Source organism: Pristiophorus japonicus, chromosome 7 (genome assembly GCF_044704955.1).
Source record: "Pristiophorus japonicus isolate sPriJap1 chromosome 7, sPriJap1.hap1, whole genome shotgun sequence".
NCBI classification, from domain to species: Eukaryota; Metazoa; Chordata; class Chondrichthyes; family Pristiophoridae; genus Pristiophorus; species Pristiophorus japonicus.
Window position 1 is genome coordinate 71,757,875 of NC_091983.1, and position 22,774 is coordinate 71,780,648.

Below are 22,774 nucleotides of genomic sequence, written 5' to 3' on the forward strand. Positions count from 1 at the left end.
GAAAAAGGAGGCTTATGACAAATGTAAGGCTCATAATATAGTAGAGAACTAAGCTAAATATAGAAAGTACAGGAGATTGTTATTTATAAACAATAAATAAATAATAAAAAGGGTAGTCAAAGGAAAGCTTGGGTTAAATAGGGACCAAAAATGAGAGCTTCTTGTGGAAGCAGAGGGCAAGGCTGAGGTACTAATAGTTTAAAAATAGAGGAATAGCATACAAGAGCAAAGAGATAATGCGAGAACTTTATAAATCACTGGTTAGACCTCAGCTGGAATATTATGGACAATTTTGGGCAGCACAGTTCAGGAAATATGTAAAGGCCTTAGAGAGGGTACAGAGGAGGTTGACCAGGGATGAGGGACTTCAGTTATGAGGAGAGGTTGAAAAAATTAGGACTGTTCTCCTTGGAACAGAGAAGGTTAAGAGATGACCTAATAAAGGTTTTCAAGATGCTGGGAGGTTTTGATAAGAGTAGATCAAGAAAACTGATTCCCTCTGGTTAAGGGTCAATAACCAGGGGTCACAGATTCAAAATCATTGGCAAAAGATCTATAGAGATAAGGACATTTTTTTCACTCAGTTGTTGAGATGTGCAATGCTCTGCCTGAGGTGGTGGTGGAAGCCGATTCCATAAACAATTTTAAAAGGGAACTAGACAGGTATTTGCTGAGGAACTTACAGGGTTACAGATTAAAAAGTAGGGATGTGGGACTAAGCATGACTGTTCTTTCAAAGAGCCAGCACAGGCATGACAGGCCAAATGGCCTGCTTCTGTGCTGTAAGTTTCCATGACTCTATTCAATAGTTACTTTGCATCTGTCTTCACTAAAGAAGAAGATGCAAAACGTAGCAGTATAGGAGGAGCAGTAGCGGTATTAGATAGGATTAAAATAAAGAAGTACTTAAAAGGTTAGCAATCCTCAAAGTAGAAAAGTCACCCGGACCAGATGGGATGCATCCTAGGTTGCTGAGGGAAGTAAAAGTGGAAATTGTGAAATCTCTGGTCACAATCTTCCAATCCTCCTTGGATAGGGGGTGGTGCCAGAGAACTGGAGGATTTCAAATGTTGCATCCCTGTTTAAAAAAAAGGAGTTAAATAAACCTGGCAACTACCAGCCAGTCAGCCTGTAAATCGTGTTTGACTAACTTAATTGGTTGTTTGATGAGGTAACAGTGGGCTGATGAGGGTACTGCGGTTGATGTTGTGTATATTGATTTTCAAAAGGTGTTTGACAAAGTACATTATATAATTGTTAACAAAATTAAAGCCCATAGGATTAAAAGGGACAATGGTAGCATGGAGACAATGTTGGCTAAGGGACAGAAAGCAGAGAGTAGTGGTGAACGGTTGTTTTTCAGGAGGGAGGTATGCAGTACTGCTCCCCAGGATGGTTGGTATTAAAGACCACTGTTCTTATATAAAATATGACCTGGTCTTGGGTATAGAGGGCATAATTTCAAAGTTCGCAGATGATACGAAACTCAAACGTAGTAAACAACGAGGAGAATAGTAACAGACTTCAGGAAGAGATAGACAGTCTGGCGAAATGGGCAGACACATGCATCAAGGAAGTTATGCAAAATCTTTATAAAACACCAGTTAGGCCTCAGCTGGAGTACTCATTCAATTCTGGGCACCACACTTTAGGAAGGATGTCAAGGCTTTGGTCAAGGCACACAAAACATTTACTGGAATGGTACCAGGGGATGAGGGACTTCAATTATGTGGAGAGACTGGAGAAGCTGGGGTCCTTTACATAATGCAAAGCAGACACAGATACATCAGTACAAAGTGATGTATTTTGGTAGGAAGAATGAAGAGAAGCAATATGAACTAAAGGGTACAATTTTAAAGGGGTGCAGGAACAGAGAGACAACAGATGTACACAAATCTTTGAAGGTGGCAGGACAAGATGAGAAGATAGTTAAAAAAGCATGTGGGATATTGGGCTTTATTAACAGAGGAATAGAATACAAAATCAAGGAAGTTATGCAAAATCTTTATAAAACACCAGTTAGGCCTCAGCTGGAATACTCATTCAATTCTGGGCACCACACTTTAGGAAGGATGTCAAGGCTTTGGTCAAGGCACACAAAACATTTACTAGAATGGTACCAGGAGATGAGGGACTTCAATTATGTGGAGAGACTGGAGAAGCTGGGGTCCTTTACATAATGCAAAGCAGATTTCAGAGTAGTGGAACAAGAAACAAGTATGCAAACCTGCACATTCACAGTTTTACATGTTGTACACTTCAGCTTCCCCAAAGGGCTGGAGATGCTGTGTACTGACTAGAGGGGGAGAAGGGTAAAAGACGAGAAATCAAATAGAATTATTCCCTCGCTTCCAATGTGCCCACCTTTCCAACAGAACCCGATTTAAAATAGCTCTCTCTCTCTATCAATCACATAACATACAACTTGCATTTATATAGCATCTTTAACATAGTAGAACATTCAAGGCATTTCACAGCAGCGTTAAAAATTTTGACACCGAGCCACACAAGATGTTAAGCCAGATGACCTAAAGCTTGGTCAAAGATGTTGGTTTTAAGGTGTTTCTTAAAAGGAAGAAAGAGGTTTAGGGAGCAAATTCCAAAGCTTAAGGCCTTGGTAGCTGAAGGCACAGCCGTCAATGGTGGAGCAATTCAAATTGGGGCTGCTCAGAAGGCCAGAATGGGAGGAGCAGTTGGAGGAGCTCAGAGATAGGGAGGAGCGAGGCCATGGAGGGCTTTGAAAACAAGGATGAAAATTTTAAAATCGAGGCGCTGCTTAACCGGGAGCCAATGTAGTCAACGCGTACAGGGGTAATGGATGAATGGGACTTGGGGCGACTTAGGATACTGGCAGTAGAGTTTTGGATGACCTAAAGTTTATGGAGGATAGAAAGTGAGAGGCTGGCCAGGAGTGCATTGGAATAGTCAAGTCGAGAGGTAACAAAGACATGGATGAGGGTTTCAGCAGCAGCTGAGCTGAGACAGGGGCGGAGATGGGCGATGTTACGCAAGTTGAAGTAGGCAGTTTTGGTGATGAAGCAGATGTGGCCAGCTCATCTCAGGGTCAAATAGGAAGGTAAGGTTGAGAACATTCTAGTTCAGCTTCAGACAGTTTGGCAGGGAGAGGGTTTCAGTCCTTGCGAGGGAAAGGAGTTTATGGTGGGAACCGAAGACAATGGCTTCGGTTTTCCCAATATTTGGTTCGAGGAAATTTCTGCTCATCCAGCACTGGATGTCAGACAAGTAGCATGACAAATCAGTGACATTGGAGGGGTCAATAGGTGGTGGTGGTGGTGAGGTTGAGTTGGGTGCTGTCAGGTCTGGAATCTGATTGTGTTTTCGGATGATGTCGTCGAGGGGCAGCATGTAGATGAGAAACACAGTTGGCAATCATGGCATTATGTGCAAAAAAAAACCCTCAGATTTTGATGTCAAAAGCTACACCTGGCATATGGAGCCAGAAGATCATCTGTCCAGGCTAGAATTTTTACATTCAAATGGAATCCTAGTTAGGCATGGAATTGTTAGCATAAGTTGGCAAGAATGATATTTGTCCTCTTGGTAATCTTTCTCTTTTATCCAATGAACACAGTGATCCTTGAAAAAGATAATTTAGGGAACATGCTTGCCTGAAAATATATTTGCCAAATTATTGTCACTATCTTAGAATGGCGACAATGTGTTCTGAGGTACATGAGACTATTACCCAAATTATCCTATTGGCCTGTCAGAAATATACACGTGCCAATGGAATGTGTAATTATGCTGTGAAATTGACTAGGCTCATGCTGCTACTCATTTTTTTAGATCTCATTTATGTAACAAATCAATTAATGACAGTTCACCACCCAAAAAAATGTGTTAATTTGTACCAAGATCAAGAGTCGATGAGAAACAAAACATACCTGGATATTGAATTGGTCCAATATTGTATTGAGTTCCTCTTTCTTTGTGGAAACTAGGTGCCCTACACAAAATAGACATATCAAATTGTGAAAATAATGGCCCATTGAAACAGCAGAAAAAGCATATAAAAGCTTCACTGAAAACCAACATATAAATTGAATATTTTATATGGCAACTACAAACTCAACATCTCCTCCATTTACCCAACTGATGCAAAGGAGCTAATGAAATGAGTATCTAACGTCCTATTGCTAAGTGAATTCTGTAGTCCATCTCGAAGTATAATAGAAATGTCACATTTTTAAAAAATTATTTGACCAAAGGGATGTTTATATTTCCCTTAATTTTGTCTCATCCTTCCTATCCAACGTTCGTAGATGTTTTATTCCCCCTCTCCCAAATCAGAAGACAGAAATATACCAGTTGTATGGCGAATTAGAACAAATTGGAAGAAATACAATTATTCAAAGCATCTAAATACATTTTATTGTGCTAATTTGTTTCAACGGCTGAGTTTCTACTTCTTGTAAAATAAATATCACAAATAGCAGGTTTATAGAAACAGTCAAACTATCTATTTTACCCGATTGACTTTTCAATCTGTACTGTCTTATTCCATCCCCAGAAATTCGTTGTTCCACGATGACCGCCTCCCCATATTTATCAGGTTTAAAAGCATCAGGTCCTCTGTTTCTCAAGGTTATTGAAATATCTGCAGAACTGAAAATACAGAATGTTAGAAATTAAAATTAAAAATTTTAATAATCATCATTACTCTCAAACACGGTCACTAAACCAGTTTTTTTAATTAAATGGACTAATCAAATTTGCCACCATAGACAGTGAAATAAAATTGGAAAAAGACCAAAGTGTAGCACTCTACATAAGCCAGACAAACTAAGGACACAGCAAAGTACCTTGCTAGTGATACAATATAAGCGCTCATGTGTTACAACACAAAAATAAACTTTATAATCTTCATAATATTTGAACCAGAGATTCCATATGCCATTCTCAAAGTGTTACTGAAAACTGTGATCACTGATACATGGATTTAGGACACATTTAAAGTTTTAGCTGTTGCGACTTAATCTCCTCTCTTCCCTGTCGGGTATACATGTTATATAACACACACCTGTGTGGCCCATGAAGATAAAAGATTAGGCATCCATGTATTACACTGCAGAATGTACAGGTTGCTTCGGATTCCAGAGAGCTTGCTGATAAGGTGTATTGTGCTTGATAATGTAGTTTGGAAATATACACAAAGAGGGCGTACACGTGGTAATGTTACAGACTCCTGATTTTTGTTTAAGCATTTCTTGATCAGATTAGCTCCCATTCTTTTTTTTTTGTTTTAGAAAGGAAAATGCCAAAGGTAGAAATTAAACGTTTCAGTGATCAACTAACAAAATAGGTGAGTTGATGGCACAAATTGAGACAAATGGGTATGATCTGATAGCCATGACAGAGATGTGCTTGCAAGGTGACCAGGACTGGGAATTAAATATTCAGGGATATTTGAAAATCCAGAAGGACAGACAGAAAGGAAAAGGAGGTGGGGTAGCTCTATTGAAAAAGGATGGAATCACTGCAATAGTGAGAAATTATATTGGCTCAAATGATCAGGATGTTGAAAGTTTGGGCGGAGATAAGGAATGATAAGGGGAAAAAGTCACTTGTGGGCGTAGTCTATAGGCCCCCTAAGAATAGTAACTCTGCTGGTCAGAGCATAAACCAGAAAATAGTGGGGGCTTGTAAAAAGGGAACAGCAATAATCATGGGTGATTTTAACCTCCATATTGATTGGATAAATCAAATTGGTCATGGTAGCCTTGAGGAAGAGTTCATAGAGTGCGTAAGGGAAGGGTTCCTTGAGTAGTATGTAACGGAACCAACCAGGGGGCAGGTTATCTTAGATCTGGTCCTGTGTAATGAGACAGGATTAATAAACAATCTCCAAGTAAAGGATCCCCTTGGAATGAGTGATCATAGCATGATTGAATTTCAAATTCAGATGGAGGGTGAGAAAGTTGGATCTCTAACCAGCATACTAAGCTTAGATAAAGGAGACGATGAAGGTATGAGAGCAGAGTTGGCTAAAGTGGACTGGGAAAATAGATTAAAGTGTAGGACGGATGATAGACAGTGGTGTACATAGAAAATAGGTGCAGGAGTAGGCCATTCGGCCCTTCGAGCCTGCACCACCATTCAATAAGATCATGGCTGATCATGCAACTTCAGTACCCCATTCCTGCTTTCTCTCCATACCTTCTGATCCCTTTCGCGGTAAGGGCCACATCTAACTCCCTTTTGAATATATCCAACGAACTGGCCTCAACAACTTTCTGTGGTAGAGAATTCCACAGGTTCACAATTCTCTCAGTGAAGAAGTTTCTCCTCATCTCGGTCTTAAATGGCTTACCCCTTATCCTTAGACTGTGACCCCTGGTTCTGGACTTCCTCAACATCGGGATCATTCTTCCTGCATCTAACCTGTCCAATCCCATCAGAATTTTATATGTTTCTATGAGATACCCTCTCATTCTTCTAAATTCCAGTGAATATAAACCTAGTCGATCCAGACTTTCTTCATATGTCAGTCCTGCCATCCCGGGAATCAGTCTGCTGAACCTTTGCTGCACTCCCTCAATAGCAAGAATGTCCTTCCTCAGATTAGGAGACCAAAACTGTACACAATATTCAAGGAGTGCCCTCACCAAGGCCCTGTACAACTACAGTAAGATCTCCCTACTCCTATACTCAAATCCCCTAGCTATGAAGGCCAACATGCCATTTGCCTTCTTCACCGTCTGCTGTACCTGCATGTCAATTTTCAATGACTGATGTACCATGACACCCAGGTCTCATTGCACCTCCCCCTTTTCCTAATCTGTCACCATTCAGATGAAAACTACCTCCCTGTTTTTGCCACCAAAGTGGATAACCTCACATTTATCTACATTATACTGCATCTGTCATGCATTTGCCCACTCACCTAACCTGTCTAAGTCACCCTGCAGCCTCTGAGCATTCTCCTCACAGCTCACATTGCCACCCAGCTTAGTGTCATCTGCAAACTTGGAGATATTACATTCAAGTCCTTCGTCCAAATCATTAATGTACATTGTAAATAGCTGGGGGCCCAGCACTGAACCTTGTGGTACCCCACTAGTCGCTGCCTGCCATTATGAAAAGGACCCGTTTATTCCAACTCTTTGCTTCCTGTCTGCCAACCAGTTCTCTATCCACGTCAATACATTACTCCCAATACCATGTGCGTTAATCTTTTGTGTAGGACCTTGTCAAAAGCCTTTTGAAAGTCCAAATACACCACATCCACTGGTCCTCCCTTGTTCACTCTTATTAGTTACAGCCTCAAAAAATTCTCGAAGATTTGTCAAGCATGATTTCCCTTTCATAAATTCATGCTGACTTGGACCGATCCTGTCACTGCTTTCCAAATGCGCTGTTATTACGTCTTTAATAATTGATTCCAGCATTTTCCCTACTTCCGATGTCAGGCTAACCGGTCTATAATTCCCTGTTTTCTCTCTCCCTCCTTTCTTAAAAAGTGGGGTTACATAAGCTACCCTCCTATCCATAGGAACTAATTCAAAGTCTATAGAATGTTGGAAAATGACCACATTTAAAGAGATATTTCACAACTCAAGAAAAATATATTCCAGTGAGGAGGAAATGGTGTAAGAGAAAAGATAGCCATCAATGGCTAACTAAAGAAATAAAGAACAGTATCCAATTAAAAACAAGGGCATACAAAGTGGCCAAAACTAGTAGGAGAATAGAATACTGGGAAGCTTTTAAAAGTCAGCAAAGAGTGACTAAAACAATGATTAGAATAGGGAAGATGGACTTTGAAAGTAAACTAGCACAAAATCTAAAAACAGATAGCAAGAGTTTCAACAGGTGTATAAAAAGGAAAAGAGTGGCTAAAGTAAATGTTGGTCCCTTAGAGGACAAGACAGGGGAATTAGTAATGGGGAACATGGAGATGGCAGAAACTCTGACCAAATATTTTGTATCAGTTTTTACGGTAGAGGACACTAAAAATATTCCAACAGTGGATAGTCAAGGGGCTAAGGGGGGGGGAGGAACTTAACACAATCACAATTACTAAGGAGGTGATACTCAGTAAGATAATGGGACTGAAGGCAGATAAATCCCCTGGACCAGATGGCATGCATCCTAGGGTCTTGAGAAGTAGCGGCAGGGATTGTGGATGCATTGGTTGTAATTTACCAAAATTCCCTGGATTCTGAGGAGGTTCCAGCAGATTGGAAAACTGCAAATGTGACGCCCCTAGTTAAAAAAGGAGGCAAACAAAAAGCAGGAAACTATAGACCAGTTAGCCTAACAGCTCTGGTTGGGAAAATGTTGGAGTCCATTATTAAAGAACCAGTAGCAGGACATTTGGAAAAGCAAAATTCAGTCAGGCAGAGTCAGCATGGCATTATGAAGGAGAAGTCGTGACTGACAAATTTGCTGGAATTCTTTGAGGATGTAACAAACAGGGTGGATAAAGGGGAACCAGTGGATGTGATGTATTTGGACTTCCAGAAGGCATTTAACAAGGTGCCACATAAAAGGTTACTGCACAAGATAAAAGTTCACAGGGTTGGGAGTAATATATTAGCATAGACAGAGGACTGGCTAACTAATAGAAAACAGGGAGTCAGGATAAATGGTTAATTCTCTGGTTGGCAACCAGTAACTAGTAGGGTGTCTCAGGGATCAGTGCTGGGATCCCAACTATTTACAATCTATGTTAACGACTTGGAAGAAGGGACTGAGTGTAACGTAGCCAAGTTTGCTGACAAAGATGGGAGGAAAAGCAATGTGAGGAGGACACAAAAAATCTGCAAAAGGACATAGACAGGCTGAGTGAGTGAGCAAAAATGTGGCAGATGGAGTATAATGTTGGAAAGTGCACTTTGGCAGAAAAAAAAAATCAAAAAGCAAATTATTATTTAAATGGCGAAAGATTGCTAAGTGCTGCAGTACAGCGGGACCTGGGGGTACTTGTACATGAAACACAAAAGGATAGTATGCAGATACAGCAAGTAATCAAGAAGGCCAATGGAATCTTGGCCTTAATTGCAAAGGGGATGGATTATAAAAGCAGAGAAATCTTGCTACAGCTAGACAAGGTATTGGCGAGGCCATATCTGGAATACTGTGTGCAGTTTTGGTTTCTATATTTACGAAAGGATATGCTTTAGAGGCAGTTCACAGAAGGTTCACTAGGTTGATTCCGGAGATGAGGGGGTTGACTTATGAGGAAAGGTTGAGTAGGTTGGGCCTCTACTCATTGGAATTCAGAAGAGAGGTGATCTTATCAAAATGCATAAGATTATGAGGGGGCTTGACAAGGTGGATGCAGAGAGGATATTTCCACTGATGGGGGAGACTAGAAATAGAGGGCATGATCTTAGAATAAGGGGCCGCCCATTTAAAACGGAGATGGAGAAATGTATTTTCTCTGAGGGTTGTAAATCTGTGCAATTCGCTGCCTCAGAGAGCTGTGGAAGCTGGGACATTGAATAAATTTAAGACAGAAATAGACAAGTTTCTTGACCGATAAGAGAATAAAGGGTTATGGAGAGCGGGCAGGAAAGTGGACCCGAGTCCATGATCGGATCAGCCATGATCATATTAAATGGCGGAGCAGGCTCAAGGGGCCGTATGGCCTACTCCTGGCTCCTATTTCCTATGTTCTTATTCGATCTACACAAAGAACTGGAGTAAAATGAATGATTAAACCTTACTTTTGACCATTTTTTACAAATCCTTTTATAGAGTAGCCTCTATTCGTGGCAGTAGCTTTCCCACCAAGTCCTACAATGAGGGCAGTCAGTACAGCACTCTTTCCACCTAAAGACAGACCAGAACAAGATTTGAGATTTTTTTTTGCATCAATCTTGCTTGAATCTATTTCAGATAGTTTCACAACACCCATGAATATACTGCTGTGTAAAATTGCTTGTAGAAGGCATATATTCAAGCTCAAGCAGATATGAGATTAGCATGCTCTTGCCAGAGGAACAATTTTATCTTTGAAGATCAGATATTATTGAAATAGCACAATATAGTTAAACAAAGAAAAACATTAAAATGGTGGAAAGTTGAAATAGAAAATACGCAGCAGTTCATCAGAAAAAAAGATTGATGTTAGGGTGAAGAACCTTTAGCAGCCAGCACTGTAGGCTGGCTCTTGCATCATAAAGGAGGCATTGGGCATGAGCCACAGACCAGAAACAGAGAAGGTAAAGTGACGGAGCACGCTGTCACCTATTTAGGGAACTTAAAAGTACAAATGGCAAGCATGCATATCTTACAGCTTATAACTGACACCCAGGTGTGAAGAAGCTAGTTGTAACAGACAAATCATGACACAGGAAGTGAGCATGATACAAGCAGGAAGTGTATATATAGGACCAAGGCATGCAGATGTAATTCATTGCCCATTTAAAGGCACACATGTCCCTGTTTTTGAATAATGACGAGAATTTTTTTTACACGAGTGGTTAGGATTTGGAATGCACTGCCTGAAAGAGAGGTGGATATTCAATAATAGCCTTCAAAAGGGAATTGGTTAAATACTTGAGGGAGAAAAAGTTGCAGGGATATGGGGAAAGAGTGGAGTGAGCCAAGCTGCACTATTCTATGATTCTATGATAATTCAGTAGAATTGATTGCAGCATAGGAGTTTCTTTGTGTCACTGGAAGTAAGGCTTCATAGACAGGAAGCTTGCATGGGTGTAATATTTTTAAGATATTGCAGATGATGGCTATATCTATTACACGTCCATTCAATGGAAATTTTGAATTAGATTATGTAATGATGAGTGAGTGTAGCTACAAAAATGTCATGGTTGTAAGCAAATCTTCTATACAAAACATATTACAATTAGGATTTTTCAAAATCATAATATATAGTGCATTGGTTAGGTTAAAAATGATATTCAATGCAAACTATAAGAGACTGCTTGAAGATACAAATTAAATATTGGTAGATGAAAGGAAACCATGACAGAAATACAATGGTAAAAGGAGCTAACAGTTGACAACACTTACTTCCATTGTTTCCAACCACAAAGTTCACATTGGGTCCAAACTTAAATGGTCCAAGGCAAGCATGGCACATAAAATTTTTCAATGAAATACTTTCAATTATTCCCACATCGCCTTCATTCTGAAACAAGAAAACCCATTTTAGATCTGTACAAATTGAACAGTTGGCAAGAAATGTATTCTATAATATTGCTATTGCTCAAGATAATAATCTATAGCATGAAGCAAGCAGAATACTAATATCCCCTCAAAACAATTGCTGTCGATCTTGTTTCATCTCCTGTCTAGCAATACAAGTTCCAGATATCAAACTTCAAATTTAGAACAGTATTCTGAAAAACAGTTTTCAAGGACAGTGGCTCTGATCATGAAAATTCTGCTGCTACTTGAAGCTTCTTTAATTACTGTAATTTCCTCAGCCCCCAAATGACACTGTATTCTTGGCACCTGGAAGGATACTGGTATTAGTGCTGAGGAATGATGAGTAAGGTTTGGGAAATCAAACGTCTCGTGTTTCCCCAGCTGCAACACTTCTTTCTTTTGCCAAGGTGTGAACTGTTGCATTTAATGTATCTAAGATTTGAAATGCATCAGCACAATAGTAACAGAAACCTCGATTCCCTTTCCCAACTACAGAAAAAAAATAAACGGTTATGAAATGAATAAATCAGAATAGCTTTAATCACAACAGCCTTACATCATACAGATTTAGATCAGTTAATAATAATTAAACATCTGTTGCACTTGAAATTGATTGATAAAACATTTTACAAATAGCTGAAGGAAAATCTTTGTAACATAATCCCACATTTGAGACCATCACTATTTATCTCCTTCAGTTACATTATAGACACACAAATGAAATCTGGAATATCCTTGCAGATGTGATGCTCTGTTTAAAATCTGCCCATATATCTTTGGAAAGTGTTGTATGTCAGTTCCAAGGATAACTTTAAAAAAAAATAAGCTAAATACCAAGTGTTGAGGTCGCACTTCAGAGGCATGCAGCAAATTTGTTCCACCCTCCCTCACCCTCAACGACTATCTGTCCCACCTGTGACGGGGACTGTGGTTCTCGTATTGGACTATTCAGCCACCCAAGGACTCATTTTTAGAGTAGAAGCAAGTCTTCCTTGATTCCGAGGGACTGCCTATGATGATGATGGGGAAGAGAGAGAGAAAGAGACTGGGGGAGGTAGAGATGTGTTTAGCAGCTGGGTTCTCTACATAATCAGTGGATGGAATCCCTGCTGAGGCACTGAAGTATGGCGGAGAGACGCTACTGCCGCAAATACATGACCTCATCTCTCTCATCTGGAGGGAGGAGAGCATGCCGGGAGATCTGAGATGCAGTGATCGTGACCATCTTTAAAAAAGGGAACAAGTCCGACTGCGGCAACTACAGAAATATCTCCCTGTTATCAGTCACTGGGAAAGTCGTCGCTAGAGTCCTCCTCAACCATCTACCTGTTTCTGAGGAGCTCCTCCCGGAGTCACAGTGTGGATTTCGTCCCCTATGGGGCACAAAAGACATGATTTTTGCAGCGCGACAGCTGCAGGAAAAATGCAGGGAACAGCAGCAGCCCTTATACATGGCCTTCTTCGACCTTACAAAGGCCTTTGACACTGTCAACCGCGAGGGTCTATGGAGCATCCTCCTCCGTTACGTATGCCCCCAAAAGTTCGTCACCATCCTCCACCTGCTCCACGACGACATGCAGGCCATGATCCTTACCAACGGATCCATTACAGACCCAATCCACGTCCGGACCGGGGTCAAACAGGGCTGCGTCATCTCCCCAACCCTCTTCTCAATCTTCCTCGCTGCCATGCTCCACCTCACAATCAACAAGCTCCCCGCTGGAGTGGAACTAAACTACAGAACCAGTGGGAACCTGTTCAACCTTCGCCGTCTCCAGACCAGGTCCAAGACCACCCCAATCTCTGTCGTCGAGCTACAGTACGCGGACGACGCCTGCGCACATACAGAAGCTGAACTCCAGGACATAGTCGATGCATTCACTGAGGCATACGAAAGCATAGGCCTTACGCTAAAGATCCGTAAGACAAAGGTCCTCCCACCAGCCTGTCCTCGCCACACAGCACTGGCCCCCAGTCATCAAGGTCCATGGTGCGGCCCTGGACAACGTAGACCATTTCCCACACGTTGGGAGCCTCTTATCAACAAGAGCAGACATTGACGACGAGATTCAACACTGCCTCCAGTGCGCCAGTGCAGCCTTTGGCCGCCTGAGGAAAAGAGTGTTTGAAGACCAGGCCCTCAAAACTGCCACCAAGCTCATGGTCTACAAGGCTGTAGTAATACCCGCCCTCCTGTATGGCTCAGAGACATGGACCATGTATAGTAGACAGCTCAAGTTGCTGGAGAAACACCACCAATGATCCCTCTGCAAGATCCTTCAAATCCCCTGGGAGGACAGACGCACCAACATTAGCGTCCTCGACCAGGTCAACATCCACAGCATTGAATCACTGACCACACTTGATCAGCTCCGCTGGGCAGGCCACATCGTTCGCATGCCAGACACGAGACTCCCAAAGCATGTGCTCTACTCTGAACTCCTTCACGGCAAACGAGCCAAAGGTAGGCAGAGGAAACGTTACAGGGACACTTTCAAAGCCTCCCTGAAAAAGTGCAACATCTCCACTGACACCTGGGAGTCCCTGGCCAAAGATCGCTGTAAGTGGAGGAAGTGCTTCCGGGAGGGCGTTGAGCACCTCAAGTCTCATCGCCGAAAGCATGCAGAAATCAAGCGCAGGCTCCTGAAAGAGCGTGCGGCAAACCTGTCCCACCCACCCTTTCCCTCAACAACTATCTGTCCCACCTGTGACAGAGACTGTGGTTCTCGTATTGGATTGTTCAGCCACCTAAGGACTCATTTTAAGAGTGGAAGCAAGTCTTCCTAGACGCCGAGGGACTGCCTATGATGATGATAATGTGTAGATCACTCCACAAGCTTTTCTCTGGCTGTACCTGTGGATCCTTCCCTTTTGCCTAATGTATTCTTTTAATCTGCCGTGTGCTTACATTTAGCTTACTTGACATCTTTTCCCATCATTCTCTTCTTAAAGCTATGCACCCACTAATTTCTTACCCCAATACCAAGGAGAAGACAACTACTATCTAGACAAGACAATAATGAGAGGAGAAATGAAAGGCCAAAGACTAAAATCAAGACGAAGCACAGGATAGCTAAATGATTTAAGGAATTAGGCAAGATTACCAATTAGACTGGCAGTAGTAACAGCACGATCGGCAACAATGGTGCAGGACTGCACACACCGTTACGCAACCCAGACATTATAAAGACATCGAGCATACAACGCAGTATTGATATTCCTGCAGCACCACACATTTACTCACAGGTTGCTTCAGAATCAACGTGATCAGGATTTTTAGACCAACTGCTTCTTTCACAAATTGTGCATTTTTGCTTATCCAACCTTATTATATATTTTTATATCTGGATCTTGATGGAGCCAATGTAGCTTTTCACTATGTCTGGTTTTATTGCTCTTAGAAATCTCTTTTGGATCCACCCTTATTTATTCAGAGAAACTAAACATGCAAAATGGTAAAGCTATCTGGGACTGTTCTATAATCAGACACTGGGAAGTGCATAAAAACAATGCACCTGTACTGACTATTTTGCTTCCTTATGGGGAAGAGTCATACTGAGAGAATTCAGCCTGTACTAATGATGAATAATTTACCAAGAGTGAATTTGGAAGGCTGTCTCCACTTTGTCCATTAGTTGTTGCAGTTTTCCCATTACTCTTGTTGGCTTCTTCTGTATCACATTCCTTTATGTTTTCAGTTTTGATTCTCTTTGTGGGTAGTAGTCCTTCAGAAAGTTCTTCTTTTCGTTTTGACATGCTAAATGGCCAGACTCTAAAAAAATACAAAATTGATAGCAAATCATTAACAATGTGAACTTACATTTCTTCTACGGGTTGTCAATTTTAAGTCTAATGTGTCTCTACTTTTTTATGACAACTTTGATTACTGAGACTCGGTGGAAAATTTACAGAGCATCTGAATACATTATGATACAATCTTCCAGTTATTGGAATGAATTTAGATGTCACTGCAGAAAAGAAATGTACTAATCTCTTAAGCTTCAGCCCTTTTCACTCTTTTGAAGTATGTTCTCAAGCTAGCGGCAAATTCTTAAAACTGACTTGGCCACTCAGCTCTTGCAGTTGCCATTGACAGTTGCGTAGCAATTGCATTGCGCAAGCTTAAACATTTCTCTTATTGGAAAGACACTTCTGGTGGTATCTCCTTTTACTTATCAATCAGGCTTGGAACTGAACATGGATGCATAATGCTGAAGATTTCGAGCAATGTGCTTGCAGGGGCAACAAGTGAACCAAGGGGAGGCTAGTAAGGACTACTTCCCAGTGCACACCAATACTTGGTTCAGAATGTAGTGCGGCACATTGGAGCACATACTCACAATGCTGTGGAATGCAGGGATGTCAATTTGATCCATTCCAATCCATTATTCTATCTGCTCTGCTGAGGCATCTGCCAGGTTTTAAGAACGAGGGGAGAAAACGTGACGGGAGTTTCCAACAGACTGCTCCAACATGCCCCGTATAGATAGTCAAAAGCAGCATCGGTGGTAATCTCGGAAGAAGTCCTGATCTTTCAGACAGGTGGCGTGTGAGATGTGGAAAAAGACTTGCATTTATATAGCACTTTTCACAACTACCAGACGTCTCAAAACACTTTACAGCCAATGAAGTATTTTTTTAAGTGTAGTCACTGTTGTAATGTAGGAAAGGCAGCAACCAATTTGCACACAGTAAGCTCCCACAAACAGCAACGTGATAATGAGCAGAATCTGTTTTTAGTGAACAGTGCCATGGGTTCTTTTTCATCCAAACAAGGGAGGAGACGGGGCCTCGGTTTAATATCTCAACCAAAAGACGGCATCTCTGACAGTGCAGCACTCCCTCAGTACTGCACTGGAGTGTCAGCCTAGATTTTTGTGCACAAGTCTCTGGAGTGGGACTTGGACCCACAACCTTCTGACTCAGGCGAGGGTGCTACCCACTGAGGGAAATTCGGCAAAAGAAAAAATACAGGGCGTCAGCTCGGGTTCAGTGGGTAGCACTCTCACCTCTAGAGTCAGGAGGTTATGGGTTTAAGCCCCATTAGAGACTTGAGCGCAAAAATCTATGCTGACACTCCGTGCAGTGCTGAGGGCATGCTGCACTGTCAGAGTTTCTTTTATTCATTCATGGGATGCAGGCATCGCTGTCAAGGCCGGCATTTATTGCCTATCCCTAATTGCCCTTGAGAAGGTGGTGGTGAGCTGCCTTCTTGAACCGCTGTAGATTTTCTAATACAACTGAGTGGCTTGCTAGGCCATTTCAGAGGGCAGTTAAGAGTCAACCACATTGCTGTGGGTCTGGAGTCACATATATGCCAGACCGGGTAAGGGCAGCAAATTTCCTTCCCCACAGGACATTAATAAACCAGATGATTTTTTACAACAATCGGATAGTTTCATGGTCACCATTCTTGATGTTAGCTTTTTATTTCAGATTTATTTAATTAACTGAATTTAAGTTCCACAGCTGCCATAGTGGGATTTGAACTCATGTCTCCAGATCATTTGTCCAGGTAGTTAAACTGCTGGACTCATTATTCTACCACTAAAATAGATTAAACAGAAAGACATTCATCTTTAGCACAGTTTGTGGGCATTGTGGTATAAATTTCTGGCCTACATTAAATATGCTCTTGGGTTCAGCATCACCAGGATCTCCTTTCTGGAAGCAAATCCTCCGTCTCATGATCAAGAGTTTACCTTTACTGTACAATATCTAATTTTACAATAGTGTGACCCTGGGACCCCTCATTGAGCCCAAGTTACGGGCCGCGCCTAGAACGGCGCAGTCCCGACCTGGACGCCCGTTTTTCACGCCACAAAGTGCGCCTAAAAAAAACCTTACCTATTCTCCGGCTTCCTGCAGGCCCTCTGGAGCTGGGCGCGGCACGAGCTGTGGGGGGCGGAGCCAGGACCCTGCGCTGAAAACAGTGCCGGGACCTCTGCACAGGTGCTAGAGTGGGCGCGCATGTGCAGTAGCTCCAGGCGCCCAAACTGTGTGGGAGGGCCCGAAGCATGCAGCTCTTCGCCCTGGCCGAATGGCCTCACTGGGGCTGCGTGGATAAGGCTGCCTCCCACGCCCAGCTCCTGCTTCCTCCCGACCAGATCCGACCCGACCCGACTTGACTCCCGCCACCACCCCACCCCCCGACCTCACTTCTCTCCCCACCCCCCTCCCCCACCACCCCCAAACCCCCCACCACTACCCCCCAACCTCCCTCCCACTACCCCCCAACCCCCCCCACAACCACACCCCCCCTCCACCACACCTCTCCCCCACACCCCCCGCCCCTCCTCCCCCCGCCGACCTCCACTTCCGACTCTCTCTCTCTCTCTCTCTCTCCCCCCCTCCTACCTCCTACCTCCCCCCTCCCCCCTCCCCCCCCACCCCCTCCACGGACCTGACGCCACCTACCTGTCAATCCGGTAAATCCAAGCCCGAAGTCTTGGGCCCGGGCGTTCAGCCTCCCTCTCCCTCTCTCTCCTCCCTCTCCTCTCCTCTCTCTCCTCCTCCCTCCTCCTCCTCCCCCCTCCTCCTCCACCTCCTCCTCCTCCTCCTCCTCCTCCTCCTCCTCACCCCCCTCCTCCTCCTCCCCCCCCCCCTCCTCCCCCCCCCCCCCTCTCCCCCCCCTCCTCCCCCTCACCCCCCTCCTCCTCCTCCTCACCCCCCTCCTCCTCCTCACCCCCCTCCTCCCCTCCCCCTCTCCTCCTCCTCCTCCTCCTCCCCCTCACCCCCTCCTCCTCCTCCTCCCCCCCCTCACCCTCCTCCTCCTCCCCCTCACCCCCTCCTCCTCCTCCTCCCCCCCCCTCACCCCTCCTCCTCCTCCCCCTCCTCCTCACCCCCCTCCTCCTCCTCCTCACCCCCCTCCTCCTCCTCCTCCCCCCCCTCCTCCTCCACCTCACCCCCTCCTCCTCCCCCCCACCCCCCTCCTCCTCCTCACCCCCTTCCTCACCCCCCTCCTCCTCCCCCTCACCCCCTCCTCCTCCCACCCTCACCCTCACTCCCCTCTCCTCTCCACCCCTCGCTGTCAGAAACACAGACACTGACAGACAGAGAGTGAGAGAGACACACTCTGACAGAGATAGAGACACTGACAGAGGCACACGGGGGGGGGGGGGGGGGGGGGGGGGGGGGAGCGTCCCAGCCCGCTGTTGGAGGATTCCCAGTGCTGTAGTCGGTAAGTAGAAAATGTTTTATTTATTGATTTTTTTAAATTAATTTTTATTAATTTTTTTGATTGATTTATTGGTTGATTTATTGATGCATTTATCATTTATTATTGATGATGGCTTAACTGAAGTGTTTCATGTTTGTAAACTTCCCTTTAAACCCCACCCCCCCTCCCCTACACCTGATTTGTGACCTACGCCTGATTTTCTAAGTGTAGACAAGGTTTTCTGAACATACAAAAATCTATACTTACTCCATTCTAAGTTAGTTTGGAGTATGTTTTCACTACCTAAACTTTCAAAATGGGCGTAAGTGGCCGGACACGCCCCCTTTTGAAAAAAAAAATCTGTTCCAAACTGAAACTGTTCTAACTGACTAAAACTGGAGTAAACTAAATGCCGAGATTTGCAATTTCTAAGATATTCCATTCTAAACCAGTTGCTCCAAAAAAACAGGAGCAACTTGGGCCGAAACTTGGCTCCATTGTGTGCACTGGATACTGTAATCCCACACGTGCCCTCGCATGCATTTCACCTATTTTCCAGAAGTTGGACTGATTACCACTCTATCTCCAACCTCCCTTCCCTTTCCTCTCCAAAGTCCTTGAATGTGCTGTCGTCTCCCAGCTTTCCCAGAACTCCATGTTTGAATCCCTCCAGTGTTCCTCCCCTGCCACGGTACCGAAACGGCTCTTATCAAGTCACAAATGGCATCCTATGTGACGGTGACTGCTGTAAGCTATCCTTCCTCGTCCTTCTTGACCTGTCTGCAGCCTTTGACACAATTGACCATACCATCCACCTGCAACACCTCTCCACCATCGCCCAGCTGGGTGGGACTGCTCTCGCCTTGTTCCATTCTTATCTATCCAGTCGTACCTGGAGACTCAACTGTAATGGCTTCCCTTTCCACTCCCGCTCTGTTACCTCTGGTGTTCCCCCAAGGATCTGTCCTTGGGCCCTCCTCTTTCTCATCTACATGCTGCCCCTCAGCAACATCATCAGAAACCACAGCATCAGATTCCACATGATCACTGACAACACCCAGCTCTACCTCACTACCACCTCTCAACCACTCCACCGTCTCTATGACAGCTTGTTCGACATCCAGTACTGGAGCAGAAATTTCCTCCAACTAAATATTGGGGAAGACTGAAGCCATTGTCTCTGGTCCCCGACACAAACTGCGTTCCCTAGCTACCGACTCCATCCCTCTCCTTGGCAACTGTCTGAGGCTGAACCAGACTGTTCGCAACCTTGGTGTCGTACTTGGCCCCAAGATGAGCTTCCGATCCACCTCGGTAACATCCTCCCTCAGCTCATCCGCTGCTAAAACCCTCATCCATGCCTTTGTTAACTCTAGACTTAACTATCCCAACGCACTCCTGGCTGGCCTCCCATCTTCCACCCTCCATAAACTTAAAAGTCATCCAAAACTCTGCTGCCTATATCCTAAGTCCCGTTCACCTGTCCTCGTTGACCTACACTGGTTCACAGTTACGCAATGCCTCAATTTTAAAATTGTCATCTTTTTTACAAATCTCTCCACAGCCTCGCTCCTCCTTATCTCTGTAACCTCCTCCAATCCTACAACCTGCTGAGATATCTGCGCTGCTCCAATTCAGGCCTCTTGTGCATCCCCGATTTTAATCGCTCCACCAATGGCAGCCATGTTTCTCCGCCTCTCTATCCTCCAAACCTACCTCTTTGACCAAGCTTTCGGTCATCTCTTCTAATATCTCCTTGCATGGCTCGGTGCTCCTGTGAAATGCCTTGGGACATTTTACTATGTTAAAGGCACTATATAAATGCAAGTTGTTGTTGATCACAGCTCTCGTGAGATGCAGCCAACTGTAAATTCAAAAGCTTGTTTACTTTAGATACAACAAATGAACAGAAAAGTCTTCAGTAAAATACAGTCTAGTTTTTTTTTTACTCCTCCTAACATCAAAAATAAAGTAGTCCACTTTACATTGACCCACCTACAATTGTTGGTGTTGAGAATTGGTTAGTTGAGCTGTCAATCCTAGGTTGTTGCCCTTCTAGGAGGCACAAACTCCATGGCAGTGACCGCCTGCTACGCTCAAATGAATGAGACCATTCCAACGCATTACTTGAATGCATTAACACAATTTAGGCAGACGACTTTGTTTGGCCCTGGCTAGTGTGTTGAATATACACTATTCCACCATTCTGTTAGATCATAGCTGATCTGTACATCAACTCCATTTACTCGCCCTTTCTCCATATCCCTTGGAGCTGTTACTTTACAAATATCGATCAATCTCAAGTCTTGAAACTTTCAATTGACACAGCATCCAAAAGTCTTTTTTTGGGGGGGATGGGGTGTGAAAAAATGCTTCTTGATTTCACTCCGAACTGGCATAGCTTCAATGTTATGACATCACACTTATTTGCTGTTTCTCTTGTATATTTTTCATTGAGAAAATGTATAAATCAGAACGCGTATACACATGGGAGAGATAATGTGCTCATGGAGAATTACAGAAAAAGTTACTAACATTTCTTGGAGCGAAAGCTAACAAAATGTTAAGTTTATATTTATTTTCAATTTCTCCCAACAAACAACATCACAACATGAACTGATCCCATACGTACAAAAGTATGGGCGAGCAACAAATCTTCCCTATTAGGAGTTGCATGGATTCCCTATAACAAGATCAAATCCATGCCTCAACCCTGTGGTGCCACAAAACGCAACCATGCGAGGGAAATCTTTAACAAAGCTCAAATTGCAATTCAGTTTCTTTTAAACTATTGCAACTTCCTTACCAGAAAATACAGCGCTTTGCATACACTTAAACACCCAACAAGTAGGTTGCACATGTCTGTGCTATTACAGAGTTATAATCTGTAACTAAGCAGCATCAGCTTTTGCTATGATCATCCTGCATAATCATTTGCGCAACACATACATCCCTCGTATCTAGAGTAAATCCAACTAATAGCAAGCACAAAAGCTCACTCTCCTGGTAGTCCTCTCATCTTACACCCTCCATAAACTTGAGCTCATCCAAACCTCTGCTGCTCTCATCCTAACTCGCACCAACTCCCATTCACCCATCACCCCTGTACTCGCTGACCTACATTGGCTCCCGGTCCAGCAACGCCTCGATTTTAAAATTCTTGATTTCAAATCCCTCTACAGCCTTGGTTCTTCCTATCTTTGTAATCTCCTCCAGCCCTACAATCCTCTGGGGCATCTGTGCTCCTCCAATTCTGGCCTCTTGTGCATCCTGTAATTTAATCACCCAACCATTGGCGGCCATGCTTTCAATTGCCTAGGCCCTAAGCTCTGGAATTCTCTCCCTAAACCTCTACGGACCCCTCTCCTTTAAGACATTCCTTAAAACCTAACTCATTGACCAAGCCTGTCATAACATCTCCGTTTATGTCTCGGTGTCAAATTGTGTCTAATTGTACTCCTGCAAAACAGCTAGACACATTTTACTAATATAAATCCAAGTTGTTATTAAACAAAAACAAAAAATACTGGAAATAACTGCCTCTGGAGTTGAAGATACTGGCCCTGAACTTCATGGATCATACTTGCACAGAAATCACACTGAAATTTGCACCGTTTTGACAACGGGAACTTAGGCAGAATTTTAGTAGTGCTCAGTTGCCAACGCTGGAATGCAAAAAGTGGCACAAAACAAACGTAAATGCAACGCTGCCAACTGTTCACCATTTGTTTTACAACTTAATAAAATTTATCTTTAAAATACTGCTTTCTCGTCAGGAAATTAAAACTTAATGCATGTGTTTGTGTTGCTGTTTAGTGGACTTTGTTTTGTAAAAGAAGGAAACTTGCACATGTGCTGTGCGAAAGAGCAATCTGATGCTTCACAGCATCAGTGATGCATCATTTCACAGTCTGGCAGAAACCACCAAAACCTGTATAATGAGGGGAAGGTTAAATCTCTGTTAAATCTGGGTCTGAACTCACAATTGTCTAGTTGAGATCCCTGGCATTTTATCACCAGGCCTGCTGAAGAGAAACTTATTTCTGATTGAGCCTCTCATCTCGACAGGCAACTGAAAAGGTAGTGGCTGCATTGCTGTGTCCAGTAAAAAACAAGATTGATTTGCACACATTCACCATGGTGTCAGTTTGGACAGCATCCAACACTAGTCTCAAAAAGTCATTGTCCAAATCCAATTAATTCAGAATTACCTTCCGAGATTAATATCTATACCAGATATTGTTTGACTTTTGAGTGATACTGTGTTGGTGTGCTCATGACTTCACTCGGCCAGTGCCTTCTGCCATGTTATTATGCAGAACAGGAATATGCCCATTGGGAAGACAATGGTCCCGTTAAACACTGGCAAGGGGAAAAATTGAGTGCATGGAGAGTGACTAGTGGGGTACCGCAGGGTTCTGTGCTGGGGCCCCAGCTGTTTACATTGTACATTAATGATTTAGACGAGGGGATTAA

General features: G+C 43.5%; 1 protein-coding gene across 5 annotated transcripts in view; it reads right to left on the reverse strand.

The window, feature by feature from the left end:
- LOC139267159 (structural maintenance of chromosomes protein 6-like) overlaps positions 1 to 22,774 on the reverse strand; it is a 101,293-nt gene that overhangs the window by 66,960 nt on the left and 11,559 nt on the right. For 4 of the 5 annotated variants that reach the window (XM_070885041.1, XM_070885042.1, XM_070885043.1 and 1 more), the window contains 5 exons: positions 14,734 to 14,911; positions 11,002 to 11,119; positions 9,693 to 9,798; positions 4,490 to 4,626; positions 3,906 to 3,967 (listed from right to left, as the gene is read on the reverse strand). In XM_070885041.1, the coding sequence (XP_070741142.1) occupies positions 3,906 to 3,967; positions 4,490 to 4,626; positions 9,693 to 9,798; positions 11,002 to 11,119; positions 14,734 to 14,911 (601 nt within the window). Of the gene's footprint in view, positions 1 to 3,905; positions 3,968 to 4,489; positions 4,627 to 9,692; positions 9,799 to 11,001; positions 11,120 to 14,733; positions 14,912 to 15,479; positions 15,559 to 22,774 lie in introns of those variants that run through there. The other variant, XM_070885044.1, reaches the window with a different exon arrangement.